The 21,643-nt window shown below is 32.8% G+C and overlaps 1 protein-coding gene across 5 annotated transcripts in view; it reads right to left on the bottom strand.

The window, feature by feature from the left end:
* The window catches only part of LOC143238446 (putative pyridoxal-dependent decarboxylase domain-containing protein 2), an 88,643-nt gene that overhangs the window by 2,822 nt on the left and 64,178 nt on the right, over positions 1-21,643 (bottom strand). For all 5 annotated transcript variants that reach the window (XM_076478674.1, XM_076478675.1, XM_076478678.1 and 2 more), the window contains 10 exons: positions 16,072-16,149; positions 13,644-13,707; positions 8,451-8,512; positions 7,454-7,559; positions 6,841-6,899; positions 6,404-6,516; positions 4,497-4,621; positions 3,230-3,348; positions 716-808; positions 283-385 (listed from right to left, as the gene is read on the bottom strand). In XM_076478674.1, the coding sequence (XP_076334789.1) occupies positions 283-385; positions 716-808; positions 3,230-3,348; positions 4,497-4,621; positions 6,404-6,516; positions 6,841-6,899; positions 7,454-7,559; positions 8,451-8,512; positions 13,644-13,707; positions 16,072-16,149 (922 nt within the window). The remainder of the gene's footprint in view (positions 1-282; positions 386-715; positions 809-3,229; positions 3,349-4,496; positions 4,622-6,403; positions 6,517-6,840; positions 6,900-7,453; positions 7,560-8,450; positions 8,513-13,643; positions 13,708-16,071; positions 16,150-21,643) is intronic.

Raw genomic sequence — 21,643 nt, 5'->3', positions numbered from 1 at the left:
AAACAATTCCTAAAATATTGTTCTGGTGCCATGTATCCCAACACGTTTTTGTTGAAAATCAAGGAAAGACTCTTGGTCTGTGTAATATATATTGTTTCTATCAACATCACTCATATTGTAACAAATCCAAATTAACAGCTTAAAAATCATGATAAGATTTATTCCTATGATGCTCTGCAACAAACTTCAAGCTGTAATATAGGTAAAAGTAACTATGAGACAGAAATAAAACTGACATACCAGAGACTTTATAGATTAAACCTTCATTTTACAATCACTCACCAGATGCAAGATTAAAGCTTCGACCTTTGACCCCTGATTCTTTTGGTGAAGGCTGCCACCAGTTTATTAGATTTCCTACTATTGGTACATACTTTAAAACACCCTAAAAGAGTAAACACAAGAAAATCATCATTAATTCTATTATTTTATGAACCCAAAGCATATATATGTATTATATCAAGGGCTATTTTTCTAATACTCCCTCCCTTTTTTCTATTTTTGAAAACAGTCCTTTCAATTTTCACCTTAGTAAAATAAACCTAAATTACGTAACTGTACATCAAGACATAATTTTAAATTAAGTTTTTGATGAAACTTTTAATCCTAAAACATCAAATAAAATCTAAACATTGGGAAAACCAAAGATGTCATATTTGAGGTTCTTCTAAAATCAAACTTTTTGAAGACAACAGTCTATGAAACTTGGACCTACATCTTGCATCACCTTTTCTTCATTTTCTTGTTTCAGTCCTTTACTAGCTTCTTCTATTCCCTGCTTAACTACTTCTGCCATACTCTCTAATAGCTATGAAATAAACATAAAACAATATTAATGTTTTTCACAATCTGCTTACATAATATATATTCACATACACACTATTGCCTCCATTCTTTGAAATTGGAGCAGGTCATTTTGACTGACATTGTAACCAACAAGTAACCATGAAAATAAACATACTATTCCTATAAATGTATTAGTCTCCCCAGTGGCTGATCAGTAAATATTGAGGCCTACTATGCTAAAAAACAGGTATATTTGCTGGCTGTGGCACAGACAGCCCATAACATAGTATTGTGCTTAATAATAAACAAACTGTTAGATGTACATAACCTTTCTTTTCGAATGTTTATGGGAGAATATTATTTAGTTAATATTGTGCAAACGTTAAAATAAATTATTTTTAAAAGTGATAGTTATAGCAAGTTTGTTTACATAACTATTTATGAATCATTTGTTGTGTAGTTCTTGTGAATCAACATCATGTTACTCAAACTTTCTGACTTTTTTTGTTACTTTAAACAAGTGTTGTTACATCATAACATTTTATAGTCTGTAGAAAGTGACCAGCCTAAATCAGGCAGTGTGTATGTATATAACCATACATTTTTTAAGCCATAAACAAAACACATTAAAATTAAACAAAATACTCTGAATATTTTTAAAAGGATCCCAGAGTACAAGCTACAACGTGGGATTATAAAATGCATCCTAGGTTTTGGAGGTGAATGAACTACCAGGACCCACATTGCAGTGGGGATACACAGTCTATCAGTCTTAACCTCTAATTTGCTAGTCTCACATAATAAATTTAGGAGAGCAAGATGTGGGTGCTCAAGCCTACAACGTCCCATGTCTATATCACCTTTCACTGCCTGTAGGCAGTTATGGGTAGGTGACTGCTCTCCCATGTTAAAATAATGAAAAAAGAAAAAGATAAATACAAAATGATGAAAAATAAATAAATAAAAATAAAATAAGGAATTGATACTAAGACCCACCAGATTCAATCAAAATGTAGCTCTATCAGAAGCCCCATGCAATGAAAGATCTGATCAAGCAGGAAGATGAGGCAATGTTAGAAGCTTGAATCATCAAGTCTTAAAACTCAGCCTATAGTTCATTTGTGGTAATAGTGAAGAGGAATTGTTCAGAGTGCTTCAGCATAGACTTTCTCAAGTGAAGAAGTCTGACTCTGAACCGATGGGAAACTAAGAGGCTATCATGGTGAAGCCAGATGGGGCAAAGTTGTTTTTTTTTCATGACTGACCTCACCAAAGGTTATTAGTAGATCCCATTGGAGACAGGATCAAAAGAGAGGACAGCATTTGTGATACCAAACAAATGTTACCAGTTTAAGAAGATGCTATTTCAGTTACTCAATTCAGAAGCAATATTTAACTGAGGAAGGTGTTATACAAACCACCAACATTGAGCATTATGTGGAAGACATTCTGACCCATGCAGCCAGATGGAAATACCACCTGTAGAGACTTAAAGGGCTGTTCAAGTGAGTGAGGGCAGCAGTTCTGACCATTCGACCATTTAAGTGCCACATTGGTTATTATGTACTGAACCTTATTTAACACAGAAATGAACAACCAACAGACTGTCATGGAAGAAGAGAATCTAACCAATGTACAAGATGCACCAACTCTAATAATTCAAGCAGAAAATCAGATCCTTCCTAGGATTAGCAGGACACTATGGAAAGTTCATCCCAAACTATGCTGAAGTCACTGAAACAGACTGACCTGCCAAGGAAAAGTCAACCTAACAGGACCAAATGGAAATGACATTCTAGAAGTTCAAAAACAAATTAGGGAGTTTGTCAAACCTTAGAATGCCAGACTTCAACAAACCATTCACCATTTAGGCCAATGCTTCAGACATTGGAATTGGAACAATACTCCTACATGAAGATAGACTGTTTCCAGTAACGTACACAAGTAAAAGCTGTTTAGTAGTGAAAGGAACTACACTATGATCATACAAGCATTTGGCCATCGTATTTGCCTCCAAGAAGTTCCAGAACTACCTTTACAGGAAGAAGTTCATTGTTCAGACAGATCATCAGCACCTTGCATATATCCTGGCATACAAAACCAACAGCACGAGGATTACAAGGTGAGAATGAATATTATCTCCAGAATTATTGGTTTTGCACTGAAGTACTCACTGGGGTTGCAAATGTTGGTGCAGACAATATGAGGAAATTTTGTGTACAAGCTGAAAAAAGTAAACATAAGATGTACACGACTGTTCATTTTAAGTTTAACATAAGAGTATTATTTAGTTTATATTTTGTGAACATTAGTTTTAAAGTGATGTACAACAGAAAGCAACTAAGAATTGTATTTCCATAATTTATACAATAAAACACACTACAATATTTGTTTCCATAATCTATATTTAGAGGCATCAAAGTGATTAGAACAACAATCTAACCTTTGATGATTCTTCTAATTCTTGTCCAGTGGATAACACCAAATTGACCAGGTCTTCCATGTCGAGATCATCAGTGACCATACCAAACCTCACACATAACATCCCATCATCTCCTTCTCCTAGAAGTTTTATATAAATCCTTTATGACCATAATACACTGTTAAAAATATATGTTATTGAAATCAGTGGACATTGTAAAGTTTAGTTTAGTTTATTTGTGTGTTCAGTGGAAAGCATCACAATAAATTATTAGTGAACTGTCCATTGCAAGAAACTGAAACTTTAATATTTTAATTCTGTAAAATAATAAACTTCCTGTGAATCCTGTTGAGACGTACATTTTGCTACACAGATTCGTCATGTATCTGAATGCAATGTTTCTTGTGTGGATTTAGAATACAGTTCAAACTACTGTAAGTTTCTATGTAGATCTATAATACATTAAAAACTGTCATAAAGAACTTTGTTTTAATTCACAGGACACTATAGAATTCTTTTAGGTGTTACATTACAATACAGAACTAAAACCAAAACATATATTAATACGATAATACTCTTATTGGAGTATTCTTTCCAGAAGTGTTGATGGGAAAGAAAACAGATTAAACAATCCTCAAAACATACAATAACACTATGTAACACAAATTTTGTTCCTGGATAGAATGTGTTATTTCTTAATTACTTATGTTGTAAATGTACAGAAAATGGTCATTATTCCCTTCAAACTTTGCTTTTACGACCTGGATAATGAAATTTAGAAATTAACCTATTTTCTATGTAAAAATGGACAAATTTGCATATTTTCATTTACATAAGGTCTGAATAAAAAACATGAATCAAGATTTACATGTATATATACTAAAGTTATATAAAAATGTTTAGAAGTGAGTAGTTTTTAGAGATTTGTGACTGTAATGTAAATCACTTTCACATGTCAGCCCCCATATATAGTCTCCCATCATGTTTTTGTTACATGCTCCTAGGTCACAAAAGCAAAGTTTGAAGAGAAAAACAGCAATTGGAAAATAACACTTTTTGCCCAGGAACAAGAAAAAGTAAAACTTTTGTTACATAGTGTTATCATCTTGATATTTCACAAGGTTTTAAAACTTCCAGATTTTTAATACAAATTACAGAATTTTCATTTTTAAACCAACAGGTATACAGATTCATGGATTCAACACATAATAATTAAAAATATTAGGTTTAAAAACTAAGAAAAAGAAAAAGGACAGAAACTTTCCCACAATCTCAACCCAAACCATACCTAGTGAAAATGCAGAGTCACTGTTTTTCAGTTTCTGAACCAAGCTGGAATTGATTTTGTTGATTTCTTCTTTCCCCCTCTCAGTCAGTTCATTTAATAAACCTACCCACTGTCCAGGTATGAACCTAGAGAAAGTTGAAACCAAAAATCGTTACATTCACAGGAAACCTTAACTTGATCCAGGCATCATGAAAATGTAAACTAGCAGATCATTTTACTGTCATTAATTAACATCTACTCATTTATTGTTATTATTGTAAACTAATGTTTCAAAGCATTAGTGAGTTACAGTTCCTACATAATACAACAAATTATCTTTTAGTTGTCACATGCACTTGACAACAGAATCAGTAATTAATACAGTGTACATCTAACAAGATGATTCTTAAATATGGGGGAAGAAAATGGTTCATTTACAAAAACCATATTTATCTAGTAAAGGTATCTCAATGTTGACATTTAAAATTATATATAAAAATCCTGAGATTGAGAATATAAAAAGCTGTGACAAACTGCTACAGAATATTCCTTGTAAAAAGGTCTCTTTCTGTTCCAAATTTCAAATGTTTTTAGTAACATTATAGACACCATTTGTCATGTTAAGTGGAATTGGAGAATTACTGTGTACTTGCTTAATGCTCACAAACCTAGAAATAAAGTAATTTGGTAATTTCAACTTTTATGTCTTTCCCTGAGAGAAACTATTTTAATATTTTTCCTCAAAAACTTTTTCAATCTGACTTGTCCTGAAAAGAATTAAAAAACCATGAAACAACCTAGAAAGGTTAATTTGTTTTTTCCTTCATTCTGTGTTTGGCAATAATTTCTAGCCAAGTTTTTACTTCACCATTCTAGTTACTTATTTTAAAGCTTATTCAGCAATACTAACAAAACAAAATTGGAAAATTTTCAAAAATTAGGCTTCATAAATGTTTTTAAACCAACTGTTTCTTTGGTGATTCTGTAAGCCTACTAAAACCTTTTAAAGATTTTAATTTCATAAAGTAAAACAACTTAAGTAAATGTTCATGTACAGTTGAAGTTCACCCTTAATATATTAACTGGTAAGTTTCCTAAATACAGTTCATGTGGTAAATGGAACTTATATAATGATAGCAAGTACAGCTAAACACATGTCAAATACATCTGTTTACTGCTTATGAAATAATCCAATAATTTATTTAAAAATATACAAGTACAAAAAATCTTAGTTCAACTTTTATAGTAAATTATGCCTTTTATACACATATTATACACAATTAATAATGCTGAAATACAAGTTTGGTAAAAATACAGTCAAAAGCAAAACTTTATTTCAACTACCATTAAAAGGAAACTTTATAAATATGCACACAGTCAATAATTAGTAATGATAACATGCGCTTTGGTAAAAAATATAATGTTTGTTAGTTGCATTTTCCACAAATCTACACGAGGGCAAAGTACACTAGCCATTGCTAATTTGAAAGTAACACATTATAAGTAAAACAGCTACATAACCAGTAACCGACTCTCATGCCACCAAGATCAGCCCAGTTACCTATTTCTACAATAGGTACTAACAACACACAAAGGTCATAGAAGAACGTATCTTACACCACCAAGACCAGCCCAGTTACCTATTTCTACAATGGGTACTAACAACACACAAACATTATAGAAGAATGTATCTTAAACCACCAAGATCAGCCCAGTTACCTATTTCTACAATAGGTACTAACAACACACAAAGGTCATAGAAGAACGTATCTTACACCACCAAGACCAGCCCAGTTACCTATTTCTACAATGGGTACTAACAACACGCAAACATTATAGAAGAACGTATCTTACACCACCAAGACCAGCCCAGTTAGCTATTTCTACAATAGGTACTAACAACACACAAACATCATAGAAGAAAATACCTTACACCACCAAGACCAGCCCAGTTAGCTATTTCTACCAGCTGCAAATTTTCATGGTGCACTAGGAGTTTTGTGAAGGTGTCTTTCTGGTGAACTGTGGCATTTAATATTGCCTGAAAAACAACTTAGGTAAAGTTTACTTCATTCACAACCCAATACAAAGTAAAACAGTCAAAAATAAATGTTTTAAACAAATTAAAATGATGTATATATATGTAAAGTTTTATAAAAATGGAAACTTTAGAAAATGCAATGATAAAATCAATTTTTAAAAATCACTGCTGAATTTAATTCAAATCAAAAATCAACTGTGATGACTGCATATGATAACTGTTATTATCATGTATGATAAACTTATTTTTCTGATATTTTATCAACAGGAACACTACTTTTAATAAATATATTTTTATAAATGAAAACTTGAAGCTTTCTTTTACCACTTGTTGCTGAAGACAGTTGTACACCTCATCAATATCTTCTTTCGTCATCTGTGTCACTGAAACAAAAGATTAAATTTATAAACCATCTTATAGCATAAAGTATTTTAGTTAGTATATGTAAACACTTATAGACCATATAGAACTTTAGTTTACCTCAGAATCCATAATACTAAATTCCAGTACAAATTCTAACACAATGTCCTATGTTAACATTGTTCAAATTAAAGTAAAAGTCTTTTTCACGAGAATAGTTGTTAAGTTTATCCATTTATTAGTTTAGAGATTAGCCTGTCAAACCATTTGTGTTCTAAGACAGAGTGCCGATGTTTCCAAGTTATGAACAGTTATTAAAAAACAGTCTTACATACTTTCATATTTGATGATGTTATTCAGTATGTTATATACCTCACTAAAATATCAACCTGAAATATTTTTAAGTATATGACCACTGCTTTTATAAATACCTTATGTAGTTTATTTATAACCTAAATAAGATAATTATACAGCAATATTACCAAATTAAAACCAATACAAAATATAAAATTAAAACTTCCAACTTCCTAAGGTTTTAATAGAAACACATAACACAACAGTTTTATCTAACACCCACCATGAGCAGATTCAAGAGGGCAGAACCGCAAAGCCACACCATGTTGTTTAAGGTCTAAGATATCAAGGTGGATTGTTGGAATATCTCGCAAAACCACCAACCCCAACTAATAAAATAATATAAAAAAACATTAGTTTAATATTATACCATGTGCATCACTATAATAAAGATCGCATCATGAAGGAAAGTAAAAACATGCTGTACAACTATCATATTAACATAAGATGAACATCTGAAGTTGTTAGATGGACTTTCATTCAGCAGCTATGCCATATGATATTACAAAAATTAACTAGTTTGTTTCTGAGTTTACCCTCAGAAATATCTAAAAATAAAGACAAGTACACAGTGGTAAGATAGCAAACTCTTGGCTTATAGGTCCCCTAACACATGGGAAATTTTCACTATAACTTTTATCATATTTGATTTTTACCCTCTACACACCTTGGAGAAATAGTAGTACAAAAGACCAGAACGTCTGGTAGTTGTAGTAACCATACAAGTTGGCAGTAAAACAGTAGATATAATTACTATGACATCAAAGCACTATAGCTGTAACTTCTAATTTGTGTTTCATGCTATTATTTTACATTTAATTTTTAACATACAGCATATTTTAAAACAAAAGTTCTGAATCTATCACCTTCACACTGACCCTTAGGCTTGCTTTACAAAAAAAACACATGTTTTCAGTCCTGTCTCATGAACTCTCCAAATAACACAACAGAAAAGAAAGTAATATACAAGTAATTAATAAAAACCTAATTCTCCTACTAAAGTTTTTTTATCACATTCTTTTTAATTGGTTTTTAAAGACTTCAAATGAGGGTGTCTGAAAATAGCATCAGTGCTGAAAACGACCTTTGTTTAATGTAACAATTCATCAGCCGAGCTGCACCTACAACATTCAAGTTTATTTACACAGGGTGAAAAACAACGTAAGTAATAACGAAACGATGAAGACAAAAACTTAAAAGAAACTTAAAAATCAACTCACCCATGAATTCAGGTTATTGTAATAGTCAGGATTTTTAGTAGGCTGGGATATCTCTTCTTCTTCTGTGTAACATTGAATAAAATATTACTTACACACACACACACACGATAAATGGCATGAAATAAAACATCTGTGGAAACAAATAAATCTTCATCAATACCCTAAACGATCTTCCTTGTACTTGGGGATATTACAGTAATAACTCTGAAGATGACTCAAGTGATGTCTACTGACAATAATGTGCAGATTCGGACTAGGTGCAAGTCAAAGCAGAAGAACTGACTGAGCTGCTTTGAAATCACACTCGTAGATTGGCAACAACTTAAGTAATTAAAAACACAACAATGACTAAAATGTTTAATTTTCTTTCTAAATCTCATTTATTAGAAATAAAACAAAAACATGTAAATGAAAAACAAGAAACACAGTACTTATATTTGATCTCTTGACTTCTACTGTTAGTTGCTGATGAAATTTAAACATTTTTCTATAATGTTGGTATTAATAATTATTAAGAACACAGAATAACAACATACACAAATTAAACAATGTCCTATAACTATTATAATTTAACTAGCTTTCTGACTAAGACAAGAGAAACATTAATTCCCTTAGCTGCTTGATCCAAACATTGAGATAAACTTTCAAACTGAAAATTAAATTGACAAAATTCTGAACTGAAAATAATTTAACATTATATGCCATTTGATAGAATAAAATATTTTTCATTTTATTCATTATAAATGATACAGTGTAAATTGATGGAAACAACGTGACAAGTGTGTGTAGCAAGTGGGTCTGATATTCTAGTTTATGATATTGTAAGTAAATAGGATTGATCAATATATAAATCAGACTTTGTCTTAGTAATATCTATAATTAGTAATTTACATTAAATTCTGTACTTCACAGAGAGGGGGGGTAAATAAATTAGAGAAAAAGGATGACTCATAGAACAAATGTACAATTTCAATAACAAATAAGGGTTTTAAAAACATTTCCTTATATACCATTAAAACCCGATTCACTAACAACATTTACACATCAAGTTTATTCACTTCTATTTATACTAAAGTAGTTTAATTAAATGTTAATATAACTATGTAAAAGATCATGACACATTAACTTTGACCTTTTTTTACGTGAGACAGCTAAAGACTGAAGTATTGACATATTCGAAGAAGATTCACAGGCACCATCAAACCTAGACAATTTTGAGGTCAAATAGTAATGTAGGAACACATGGTCAACATATCCAATATAATGGCAAGGTACCTCCTTCACAGTCATATTTATAGAGAAATAATTACACAAGAGAACATGGTCAACATGTTTGTTACATGTCCAGTATAATGGCAAGGTACCTCTTTCACAGTCAATTTACAAAGAAATAATTATTCCCATATCAGGTTTATTTTTAAGATACACATTAAAACATTTCACGACTTACTTGAAACTTGAAGGTGGGAAACTTTTGAGAAGTTCGAAGGGGAATACAAAATTATATCACAACAAGAACATATTATATACCCACATAACTGAAAGTTAGGGCTGACCTACAAGTTAATTCTCACACAATGATATATTGCTGTAAATCTTCTTTAGTTTAACCCTATCACCACAGGTATCCTTAACTCTGCATGTCACGAGGTTTAAATAGCATTCAAAACTTTATTAATGTACTCTTTGTTTATACTATACCACTTTGTACCACATAAAATCTTAGTCAATAATCTATACTTCATTAGTATATAAGTTTAAAGTTCTTAATTTTATGAGAAAATATTTTTAAAATTCTGACCTTCTAGTGTGACATGACACATTTTCTACAGGCACATTCTCTTCACTATTTTATTCACCACCCCTCCAATAAGTACAAAGTTCAACATAAATTACTCATTGTAATAAAATCACTGCTCAGACAAACCATAATTTTTATAGCTTTCAATTTTGTTTCATTACAGAGCCATCAATCAGACCCTTCTTGCCACAAATACCTGTCACATCCTGTCTTTCAAGATTTGATAATAGTTCTCTCTTGTAGGTTTTCATCTGTTCTCAATGGAGAATTATTAATTTCACTGTTAATAAAAACTTCATTCCCAAAGGAAAGATAATAGCTAACTTTGATGATTTTGTAACGGTTCTTTAAACATCATTAGAGAGCCAGAAAAATTGTGATAGTCAGGATAATTGTCTGTCTTTAGGATGTTATTATTTTATGCTCTTTGATGCATTATTTAATTAAATAAAAATTACTTAATGCATTGCTAAAATTAGTAATAAAAAGTTGAGTTAAATGTCATTAATGGCAAAAAAAAAAAGACATGGATAAGAATTTATTTATTATTATAAAGTAACCAAAATGTAAAAATAGGGATATCTATATAATACTTAGGGTTATGTTAAGTAAAATAAATAATAGCAAAAGGTTTCACAAGAAACAAGTGAGTAGCTCGTGGGTAACTTACTACAATAGTGTAATGTGAGCTCCACATTCCCCAAGTGATTCATAACTTATAATGGTACTGTTATAATAGTAGTTAGACACAGTTCAAATGGTAATAAAACAATAAAACTTAGTTTCATGTTATAATCTGAAGTCATTCTAGAAAGAAAAAAGGGAAGTTTAGATTTATTTCAATTTTCCTTTTTAGTTGTTACCAGATCTGTTAAAACTGACCAACCTAGTACAGAGTCGGGGGTAGAGAAGATAACAGGTAAAGTATTGTTTTACTGGTAACAAAATGCCTGAAATTTATTTACGAGATTTTAGAGATTGCACAAATGAAATCTAAGGTTTTTGAGACAAAGAAAAGTACTTTTAATTTTAACATTAAAATCACTTTGAACACAGATTATCAAAAACAAATACTTAACATATTCACTGACAAATCTTTTTTTTATTTCAAATACTTCACCAAACAAATATGATTTTTCGATGTGGAAGATATATAATGTTCACTGAAAGTCTGCCAAAATTTATGTAAATATAGATACTACACAAAAAGTTAACAGTATTAAATCTATAGACTTTATACAACTACAAAGAGGCCACATGGTCAATCAAGTTTGTGAAGCTCACATGAGAGTTACCCAATAAGTTCATAGAATTATCCATTCCACATCTGTCCTTTTTTAAGAGTATATACTGGTAACTAATGACAAAAAATGAGAAATCTGTGAATCGGATGTGTCACACATTTATGTAACTATTCATCCAAAATGACACTAACAAAACTACCTACAGTACTGTACAGTACAGTTGCACAAACTGTTAGGACCAGAGAATATTCTGTCTTTCCATTTTCTGTTGCTAATTCTTCCATGTCATTACAGAAAGTAAATTTTAACACTATTGTAATGTTTCACTGATCCCTGTTGAAAACTGAATGAGCCAGGATGAGAATACTTACCATTCTTTAGAATTCCCATATCTTGTACCAAAGGTATGTCATAAGGGTTCTACTTGAATGAATATACTGATCAAATTTAGGGTCTGAAATAACTGTCATGGCACCCTATGTAGTATCTTAAATATACAGAAAGAAGCTAGCAATGAACTAGCATATGGTACAGGTATATACTAGAAATAATCAATTTAATAACATTCCATAAATAAACTTTGATGTATATATTAAGTTTAGTTGTCAAGCCATGACAAAAAGTGTAGATAATTGTCAGTAGAGCAGAGAGTTTGCACAAAAGCTTTACATAATGTTGGTTGGACTCTCTGAAGTATTGCTGTAGACTAGAAATGTTCCCCAAACACTGTCAAGTACACCCTAGATTTTGAGACAGGTAAATTTGAAAATAGGAAAGGAAGAGACAGAACACCTAAACCCAGTGATACTGATGTTAAGTATCTTTATTTACGTAGCCTTCAGGACAGAAGGAAGACTGACGCTGATCTCAAGCATGAAATAAACAACCATGTACCAGATGACGGAAAAGTGTCTATACCTATAGTATCAAGAAGACACAATGAGAATGGAATATTTGGTCATGTAGCAGTTAAAACATTTACTTTGATCTCCAAATGTAAAAAAACTAAAATTTACTAAAAATACAAAACTGAACTGTTGATGATTGGAAAAGAGTGTTATGGATGAATTATTCCTTGTTGTTTAAAACATTTGTTTCAAGTTGTAGATTGTACATCTGACGAAAGAAAGGTGAGAGATACTTACCTCAATGTATAGCAACTACCGTGAAGCATGGGGGAGGCAATGTGTTTTTCTGTTGAAATGACTGGAGATACAGATGGAATAATGGACCAGTGTAACTACTGATCCTTCATGGTATATCCTGTGGTTTACATATTACATTGGTAAAGAATTCTACTGTCAAAACGCTAATAATCCCAAACACATATCAAAATTATATATAAATTACTTGGCCAAGAAAGAAGCTGTTGAAGTCATTCAAATGATACAATGGCCCCAACAGTTTGTTTGTTAGTTGTTGAATATTGCACAAAGCTATATGAGGGCTATCTCATCTAGCCATCCCTAATTTAGCAGTGTAAGACTAAAGGGAAGGCAGCTAGTCATCACCACCCACTGCCACCTCTTGGGCTACTCTTTTACAAATGAATAATGGGATTGACCATCACTATATAACAACCACACAGCTGAAAGGGCAAGCATGTTTGATGTGATGGGGATTCGAACCCACAACCCTCAGGTTATGAGTCGAACGCCTTAACCCACCTAACCATGCCAGGCTGTGGCCCCAACAGAGCCCTAATCTCAATCCATTGAGCAGATCTAGAATTTGATAGATCAAAACTTCATAAATCAAACATTACTTTCAAAGAAACTTTATGGGAGTGTATTAGAGACATCTAGAGTAAAATCACAAAGAAAACTTTGATTAAATATGTTGTAACAATGCCTGAAAGACATTCTCCAACTTTTTAAAGCAAAATGGAGACAAAATATTAACTGTTTGTTAAACAAGTGCTTTCATTGAGTTTTTTTTGTGTTAAATATGAAGATTAATCAAAATATAATGTGTCACCTGTGATTTACCTTTCACTGTTCCTTGAAAGTAGCCAGAAATCTAAGTTTTTAGTTTGTCCTAACAGAGTACTGTAAAACCTCAACATCCAATACTCTAGCTAATATGTAGAAGCACTGTGTAAAACAGTTTATTACACCAACTTAACAAACATTTAATGCAGTGAATTACCTTGAATTTTCTCTTCTGGGACATATTGAAAGGTGATGACAGATGCAAGTATATCAAATAACAGCTGAAATAAAAATAAAAGTTTTGTTAGTTCATACAACATCACTATAATGCTCAGTTTCCTCTGAAACACTTCATCTTACACAAATAACTGTTACAATGATATCATCGAGTATGACTGGTGGGTCTTACTCAACTAAAAGTTACATCATCATCCTGAGCACGATTGGTGGATCTTACACAACTGAAAATTGCTATGATATCATCTTGAGTATGATTGGTGGATCTTACTCAACTAAAAGTTACTACAATCTTTTCTTGAGTATGAATGGTTGATCTTACTCAACTAAAAGTTACAACGATATCATCTTGAGCATGAATGGTGGATCTTACTCAACTAAAAGTTACAATGATATCATCTTGAATATGAATGGTGGATCTTACTCAACTAAAAGTTAATATGATATCATCTCGAGCATAAATGGTGGATCTTACTCAACAAAAGTTACAATAATAACATCTTGAGCATGAATGGTGGATCTTACTCAACTAAAAGTTACAATGATATCATCTTGAATATGAATGGTGGATCTTACTCAACTAAAAGTTAATATGATATCATCTCGAGCATAAATGGTGGATCTTACTCAACAAAAGTTACAATGATATCATCTCAAGTATGATTGGTGGATCTCACTCAACTAAAAGTTGCAATGATATTATCTTGATCGTGATTGATGGGTTTTACACAACTAAAAGTTACAATGACATCATCTCAACAATGACTGGTGGGTCTTACTCAACTAAAAGTAACAATAATATCATCTTGAGTATGATTGGTGGGTCCTGCATAACTGAAAGTTAAAATGATATCAACTTGAGTATGATTGGTGAGTCTTACACAGGTAAATGTTACAATGATATCATCTTGAGTATGATTAGTGGGTCTTACACAACTAAAAGTTGCTATATCATCTTGATCATGATTGATGGATTTTACACAACTGAAACTTACAATGATTGGTGGGTCTTACATAAATAGTCACAATGATATCATTTTGACTACAACTGGTGGGTCTTACAAAACTAAAAGTTACAATGGTATTATCTTAAATATGGTAAGTTGGAGGGTTATTGACACTTCCTCAGCCTAACACTTGTAGTTAAGTGTATACTCATGGATGAAGTTTAACAATGTACATACAAACACAAAGAGATGTAAGTATATACACATACGTATTTACATAAACATATGATCCCATGTAACCCAAGCACTTTTGAAAGGTTGACCTTTCTTCTTCAGGGGCAAACTAGGAATCAAAGGTCCACCCTTCAACACTCTTGAATCTACATGTTTTACTAAGATCATGAATATATAAATAGGTACATACATATTAGTTTCAAACATCTCATTAAAGAGATTTTCATAATTTCCTATTAGCTTTGCCAATTGGTAGCAGAACAATAACATTTAAAAACTGGGCATCTGTGTCCAATGACTCATGCACCTTTAATTGATGGGAAGAAAAAAGCCAACATTATCCCTTGACTAGAAAGGCACATAACATTTCAGTGGTGGTGTAACCTTATGGTCATGGTTCCTCAAAAACTTTTCATGTAGAGTACAAAGAGTTCCATGCCTGGTGCATCGACAGCAGTACATTTTGTTTATACCAGGGCCAGATTAAGGTTTAGTAAGGTTTCAAGGTCATGGCAGTATTTGGAAGTAGTAATAATAATTATTCATTGTTGCTTCTATTCTGCCAATTTTACAAACCATGATGTTTTTACTGAGATGGACAGTGGGGCCCCAGTATGGCTGGGGCCCACTCAGTCCATACATTAATCTGGTACTGAACTACATACATGAAATCATAAGTATATAAACTGTAGTAAGTTATGCATCTAGTGATCCAACACTGAACCAGAGAGATGGTCGAACTAGACAAGAACCCACAACAACTTTACACCTGCAGTGAGTACTTCAGAGAACAAAAGTTGGACATTTTTGTTACAAATTAGCTGACTGATTTGATTACTCATGAGTGCAGACACTAGAGGACTGGAGAATTTGAGTTACCTTCACAACTATGACTGCTAAACTAAATCATTGTATGAAGCTTCAAATGTCACAATTCACTTGAAAAAAAATCTGTCAGTAATTGAATCATTGCCAGAATAAGAGAAAAAAAAAATCGACACATATCATCATGGCTGAAGACACAAAATATATGCCTCATTCAGCCATAAGTTCAAGAGATAACTTTTTTTTTCAGCACTTCAAAATTCACTTTAAATTGATATCTAAAATGTGTTTCAGTGTTCTCTATAAATCTAATTTATTTTTCAAAAACATATTTACTGGAAGAAAGAGTCCAAAATTTTTATCTTGTCTTTTTTAAAAATAAAAATACAAATAAAAACTTACAGTGGTGCTGACTGATTTACTAACAATATCCTGGACTGTATAGAAGTTTCCGTCTTTTGATTTCAGTCGATTCTTACCCTGAAAATTAAAATGAAACAGTCCCTGATTTTTTTTTAGCAAATATGAAACAAAACTTGCTTACTGATATTGCCTTTCAACTGAAAGCAGCAGTTTATCAGACAACTAAAAAGTATTATTGTTAACAGTTTGTCATCAAGGACTCAATTAACTTCTTGTTTACTATTATGTAGCCTGTAAAAAAAACCTTATGAGAAACTTTACAAACAGTACAATACCAATAAATTGATAGCCAATCAGCTCTTTGGATTCACTTCACTGCCACCAATCAGCTTTCCACTCTTACATTTCTTAATGAACTCATTAGTACTAAATTAGGCTAAAGTTTGTTCACCCTGTTGCTAATAAATAGTAAGGTTATTTCATAGTGTCGAGCAGATATTTATTCAGTAAACTAGTAGCTAGTAGACCTATACATAACTAGTGAACATTAACACCTGGAAAAACATAAAAATGGAGAAATAGTGTCAGACCAGATTAGTGTTAAGAAAAAACCCAACTTCATAGTCTTTGAAAAAAAATATTAAATTAAAAAGACACAACTCATCTGACTTCAAATACTTAGTGAAGTCTTTACAGCCTTTGTTCTCAATAATTATAGTAAAATATATTAATATTATTTATAATGTCTTTTAAATATATTCTAATTAATTTCAAGTTATTTTTAGAATACAATAAAAATTAACCTGGATTCATTTGCTTAGTCAGTGCAAGTATAAAGCATGTTGTTGATTCTATCCTATTGATATAGTGTTCAGTAGTGATGACCATCCTGAACCTCTAATTCTTTGTATTAAAAGTAAAATTCTCTGTTATTTATATTAGAAACTGCATTAAAACTATTATACATGACAATAATAAATTAATTAATATGCCACTAAATAATGTACAAAAATAGCAATATGTCACTGATGTCCAGTTGTCTCCTCATGGTAACAAATTTAAAATTAGAGACAGCATTACTCTGACTGCTCACTGACAAACGTGCTGCAACAGGACTCCATAGTTGGAGGGAGGAGAGCATACCTCTTACCTCTCTTGTTTTCCAACAAATACAAATTAACATACTTTTAACTCTTATAATACATACAAGTACTAAGGCAACCCAGCAATAAATTACTTACTTTCTATGTAGTGACACGGTAGTGGTTTGGTAATGTCAAAATAATATGTAGTATATACATAAGAATAATGTAATTTCATTACTTTGTGCAACCAGGTAATAACATTATGCTTTATGCAATCAGAATGTAATTTTTCAAAATATAGTGCTATTAAGTAGCAAAAACATGAAAATATTACATTGCATAAAAAAACAATAGTATGACACCTGGTGTGGAATACATAAACTATTATGTATTCCTCATGTAGTATTTGTTTTTGGTGTTCAAGTATTAGTTTCATACACTTAATCTCAATTTCAAATAAAAATATTACATTACATTTACAAATATCAAATGCAAACTAATTTCAATTTATACATGAATACATGAAGTAATTAGATATATTTATTGTAGTATGGGTAAGTGTGAAATTTCAGGAACGATATGTATAATTTAATTACATCAAGTTTGGATACAAAGATCTCAACTCAACTGTCTTGCATTCTTGAATCAGCAATTTTAAATCTCCAAATACTTCATCATCCAAAAATATGCTTTCTAACGTCCATATTGAGTGTGTACAAAATTTAAAATCACTAACTAATGATCAATATCCATGTTGATTTATTAGGAAGTTTTGTTTTTAATATTTTTTCAATAAATTTGGTGATATAACAACAAAGTTGTATGATATTGAGTTTTTGTTGAAAGCAAAATAAAATTTTTCAACCAAGCAGCATTTCAGCTAAGCCTTACATTACGTTTATATATTAAGCCTAATGCTTAGACTACAAATAGGCCTACCATTACTGGAAAAATTGGGTTTCCACAAAAATCTGTTGTTTTTTTTACGATAAACAACATTTATACACATTTCTATCAATACTAATGACATGGTATTGATCTATGATGTGATTCTTTAAAGTATATTTCAGATATAGAATCTGTGACACAGCTAGTTGGTTGGTTAATAGGCAACTAGGCTATCTGCTCCAAATATTCAGTAAAAAGTTAAAATTAAAGTAAAATTAGTAAAATTCATAAAAGGAGATTAAGGTAAAACAAAAGATAAATAGTAGTAAAACCAATTTTTACATCTAGTCTACAGCAGTAAGAGATAAATACAGTAATAGAAGTTGTAAAGGACTTTCTGTAGCATAATTGTAATTATCATAACTCGCCATGAAGATTAACAGATGAGTTCAAAAACCACCATTTGTCACCTGAGGTTGGGCTTTCCAGTCTTGGTTGCAAGTTACTTGACATTATTGCCATTTTCAAAACGAAAAGTAATAAAATTTTTAAAAGACTTGCAACAAAATTTTAAGTATAACTCACCAGGATGACAAACTGATCATTCAAATGGCAGAGTTAGTAACATAAAGTTATTTGATGTTATGGCCATTTTCTAATGTATAAATTACAAAAACTCAAATAGCATTTAAAAGATTAATGGCCCTTAATAAAACTAAAAACATTTCCAAGGTGGACACTGCCACCATCACTAATAACATTGTCTAATGTTATTGATAAACCTTGAGACAGAACGTGTTTTAAAATGATGCCATGGTTGAAAGTCATAATGACAACAAGACAGTAAATTGTGGCTTATTGTGACCTGAATGTTACACAGACAACACATTGGTGCATTAGTCCCAGATAAAATAAAATGATGAGTTAGCACTCCCACGAAAAGACGTTTCTAGTCCTGATTTCTCCAAGCCCGTTCCCCTGGCTGTGGTTTCGCTAGATAGTAGATAGGGACAGTGGGAATCTCGTTAATCCATTCATTAATGGATTTAAATGGCAATTTCATTTAAATACAAAATTATTAGCCTAATATTAATAACCTTTCAAGTTGCTCTGGGGCCTATTAGGCCCCACTTTTCGTAGGAGTGTTAAGAAACTGCGACTAATGCATAATCCAGTTAGAACAACTTCCTCTTTCCGATCCTTACAGTAGCAAGACGGCCAAAGTCCAATAGAGGGTTTTATTTGGAAAAGTTTGTTTTCATGTTGCTCACTCTGAGTCAACTGTCAATTGGCATTAAGCTGAGCCTTGAATACAGGACCATATTCCATGTATGGAACAGGCACAGCAGTAATAGTGCCAGAGCAGATGGATTTAGCTGCAGTGTCAGCGAGCTCATTCCCATGAATACCAACATGGCCTGGTATCCAGAAAAACTGGATAGAAGTAGGTGTTAAAGAGAAATGGGGCAGTCGGTTTTTAATATTGGCAAGAATAGGGTGTGAACTAATGTAAAGTGGTTTCAGGGCCAATAGATAACTAAGAGAGTCAATATAAATAGTGCAGTTGGAGAACTACTTAGCTTCTATGTGATCCAGGACAAGAGAAATGGCATACAGTTCAGTAGTGAACACAGAAGCTGTAGAGGAGATTCTGCACGCATCCACTGAACCACAACAAACCATGGCAGAGCCCACACAGTCACCTGATTTCGATCCATCTGCATAAATAAGAACAAAAGGATGATTCAAAAAATGTTAAGCAAATAACAGACAGTATTTACAATCGGGAGTGTCTGATTTTCTCAGATGACTTAAAGATAGGTCACATTTGGGGACTGTAAGCATGGTGGGATGGGGTAACCAGTGGATACAGCAATGTTACCCAATCCACCCAACTGCACCTGGATACGAAGGCCAAAAGGAGCAATGGCAGATTATCTGTTCTGAAAAAGTGTAGCCCACGAATTTTCAAAGCATATAGTAAAGACAGTTACAAACAGCAGAGGTGCAAAGAAGGTTTATGAGACTCTATGTATAAGCTCTGAACTGGGGAAGTGCAGAAAGCCCTAGTGCAGTGCTGAAGTTCTTGATAATGAATGGGGTACAGCATCTTTAAGGCTGAGGGTCTGGCAGAGCCATAGACCAGTGATTCATAGTTGAGTTTCGATCGAATAAGAGCACGATATATCTTTAGCATAGAACATTGATCCGCTCCCCACGTGGTGGAAGAGAGGACACGGAGGATGTTCAGTGTTCTTGTACATTTGACCCGTAGCTGCTTCATGTGTGGTATGAAGGTCAGTTTATGGTCAAAGATAAGTGTCAAGAACTTTGTCACAGGGACCACAGGCAGAACAACTTCACCAATATAGAGTTCAGGATCAGGGTGAATACCCTGTTGGCTGCAAAAGTGCATACAAACAGTTTTAGAGAGAGAGTTAATGTTGTTTGCTGTGGTCCACTTCAGTAAACAATTGAGAGCAGTCATGTAGCTGCTGCTCAATATACCTTATGTTTGACGACTGACATGAGATGCGAAAGTCACTAACACAGAGCCAGTTTGCAACAGTAAGAAGGAGTTGTTCAGTGTTGGCATTAATCTTTATACTGAAAAGTGTGACATTCAAGACACAGCCCTGTGGGACTCCAAGTTCCTGTAGAAAAGAACGGGAAAGTGTCGAACCCACACGAACTTTGAATCTCCTGTCCACTAAAAAATTTTTAATAAAAATGGGCAAATGGCCACGTAACCCATGTATATATAGAAGTCTCACATAATGCCATACCTACAGGTTGTATCATAAACCTTCTCAATGTCAAAGAATACTGATACAAGAAGTTGTTGTTTGAGAAAGGCTTCTCTGATTGACATTTCAAGTCAAATCAGGTGGTCCAAGGCAGAGCGCTGTCATTGGAACCCACACTGGGTAGGTGAGAGTAGGTTGTCTGATTCGAAGAACCAAACAAGATGAGCATTAAACATCCTCTCTACAGTCTTACAGAGACAATTTATCAAAGCAATTGGATGGTAGTTTGAAGGAATCTTGGGATCCTTCCTAGGCTTAGAGGAAAGTAGGACAACAGCCTGGTGTCAGACATCAGGAAAAACATTCTCCTGCCAGATCTGGTTAAAATTAATCAGAATAATAGCAAGAGAAGCAGGTGATAGATGGTGCAACATTTCAGAGTGTACTTCATCAGGTCCAACCGATGTACTGCCAGACCAATGAAGGGCCAGTTTGAGTTCCACCAGCGTAAAGGGACGATTATAGTTATAGAAACAATCAGCTCGAAATGAAAGAGGTGATCACTCTGCCCAAATATTGATAGCTAAAAAGGTGGAGGAAGAAGCAAAAGTGCTAGATACCCAGCAAAAACTTTCACCTAGAGTATCAGCAATGCTCCAGGTATCAGCTACTTCCTGGCCAACAGAGATCAAGATCGAGAGGGAGACAGAATTATATTGCCCACTAACCTTTTGAATCTTGTCCCATATAGCTTTGGAACTGGTGGTAGAAGATATGCTGGTTGTGAACTTAATCCAAGATTCTTTCAGGCTTTGACGTCTTACCTACTGAGCGTGTGCAAGGGCCTGCTGGAAAGCGATGTGGTGTGAGAGTGTGGGATACCCACAAAAA

The sequence above is a fragment of the Tachypleus tridentatus genome, chromosome 13 (genome assembly GCF_004210375.1).
Source record: "Tachypleus tridentatus isolate NWPU-2018 chromosome 13, ASM421037v1, whole genome shotgun sequence".
NCBI lineage: Eukaryota > Metazoa > Arthropoda > Merostomata > Xiphosura > Limulidae > Tachypleus > Tachypleus tridentatus.
This window is presented reverse-complemented; position numbering and strand designations above follow the sequence as displayed.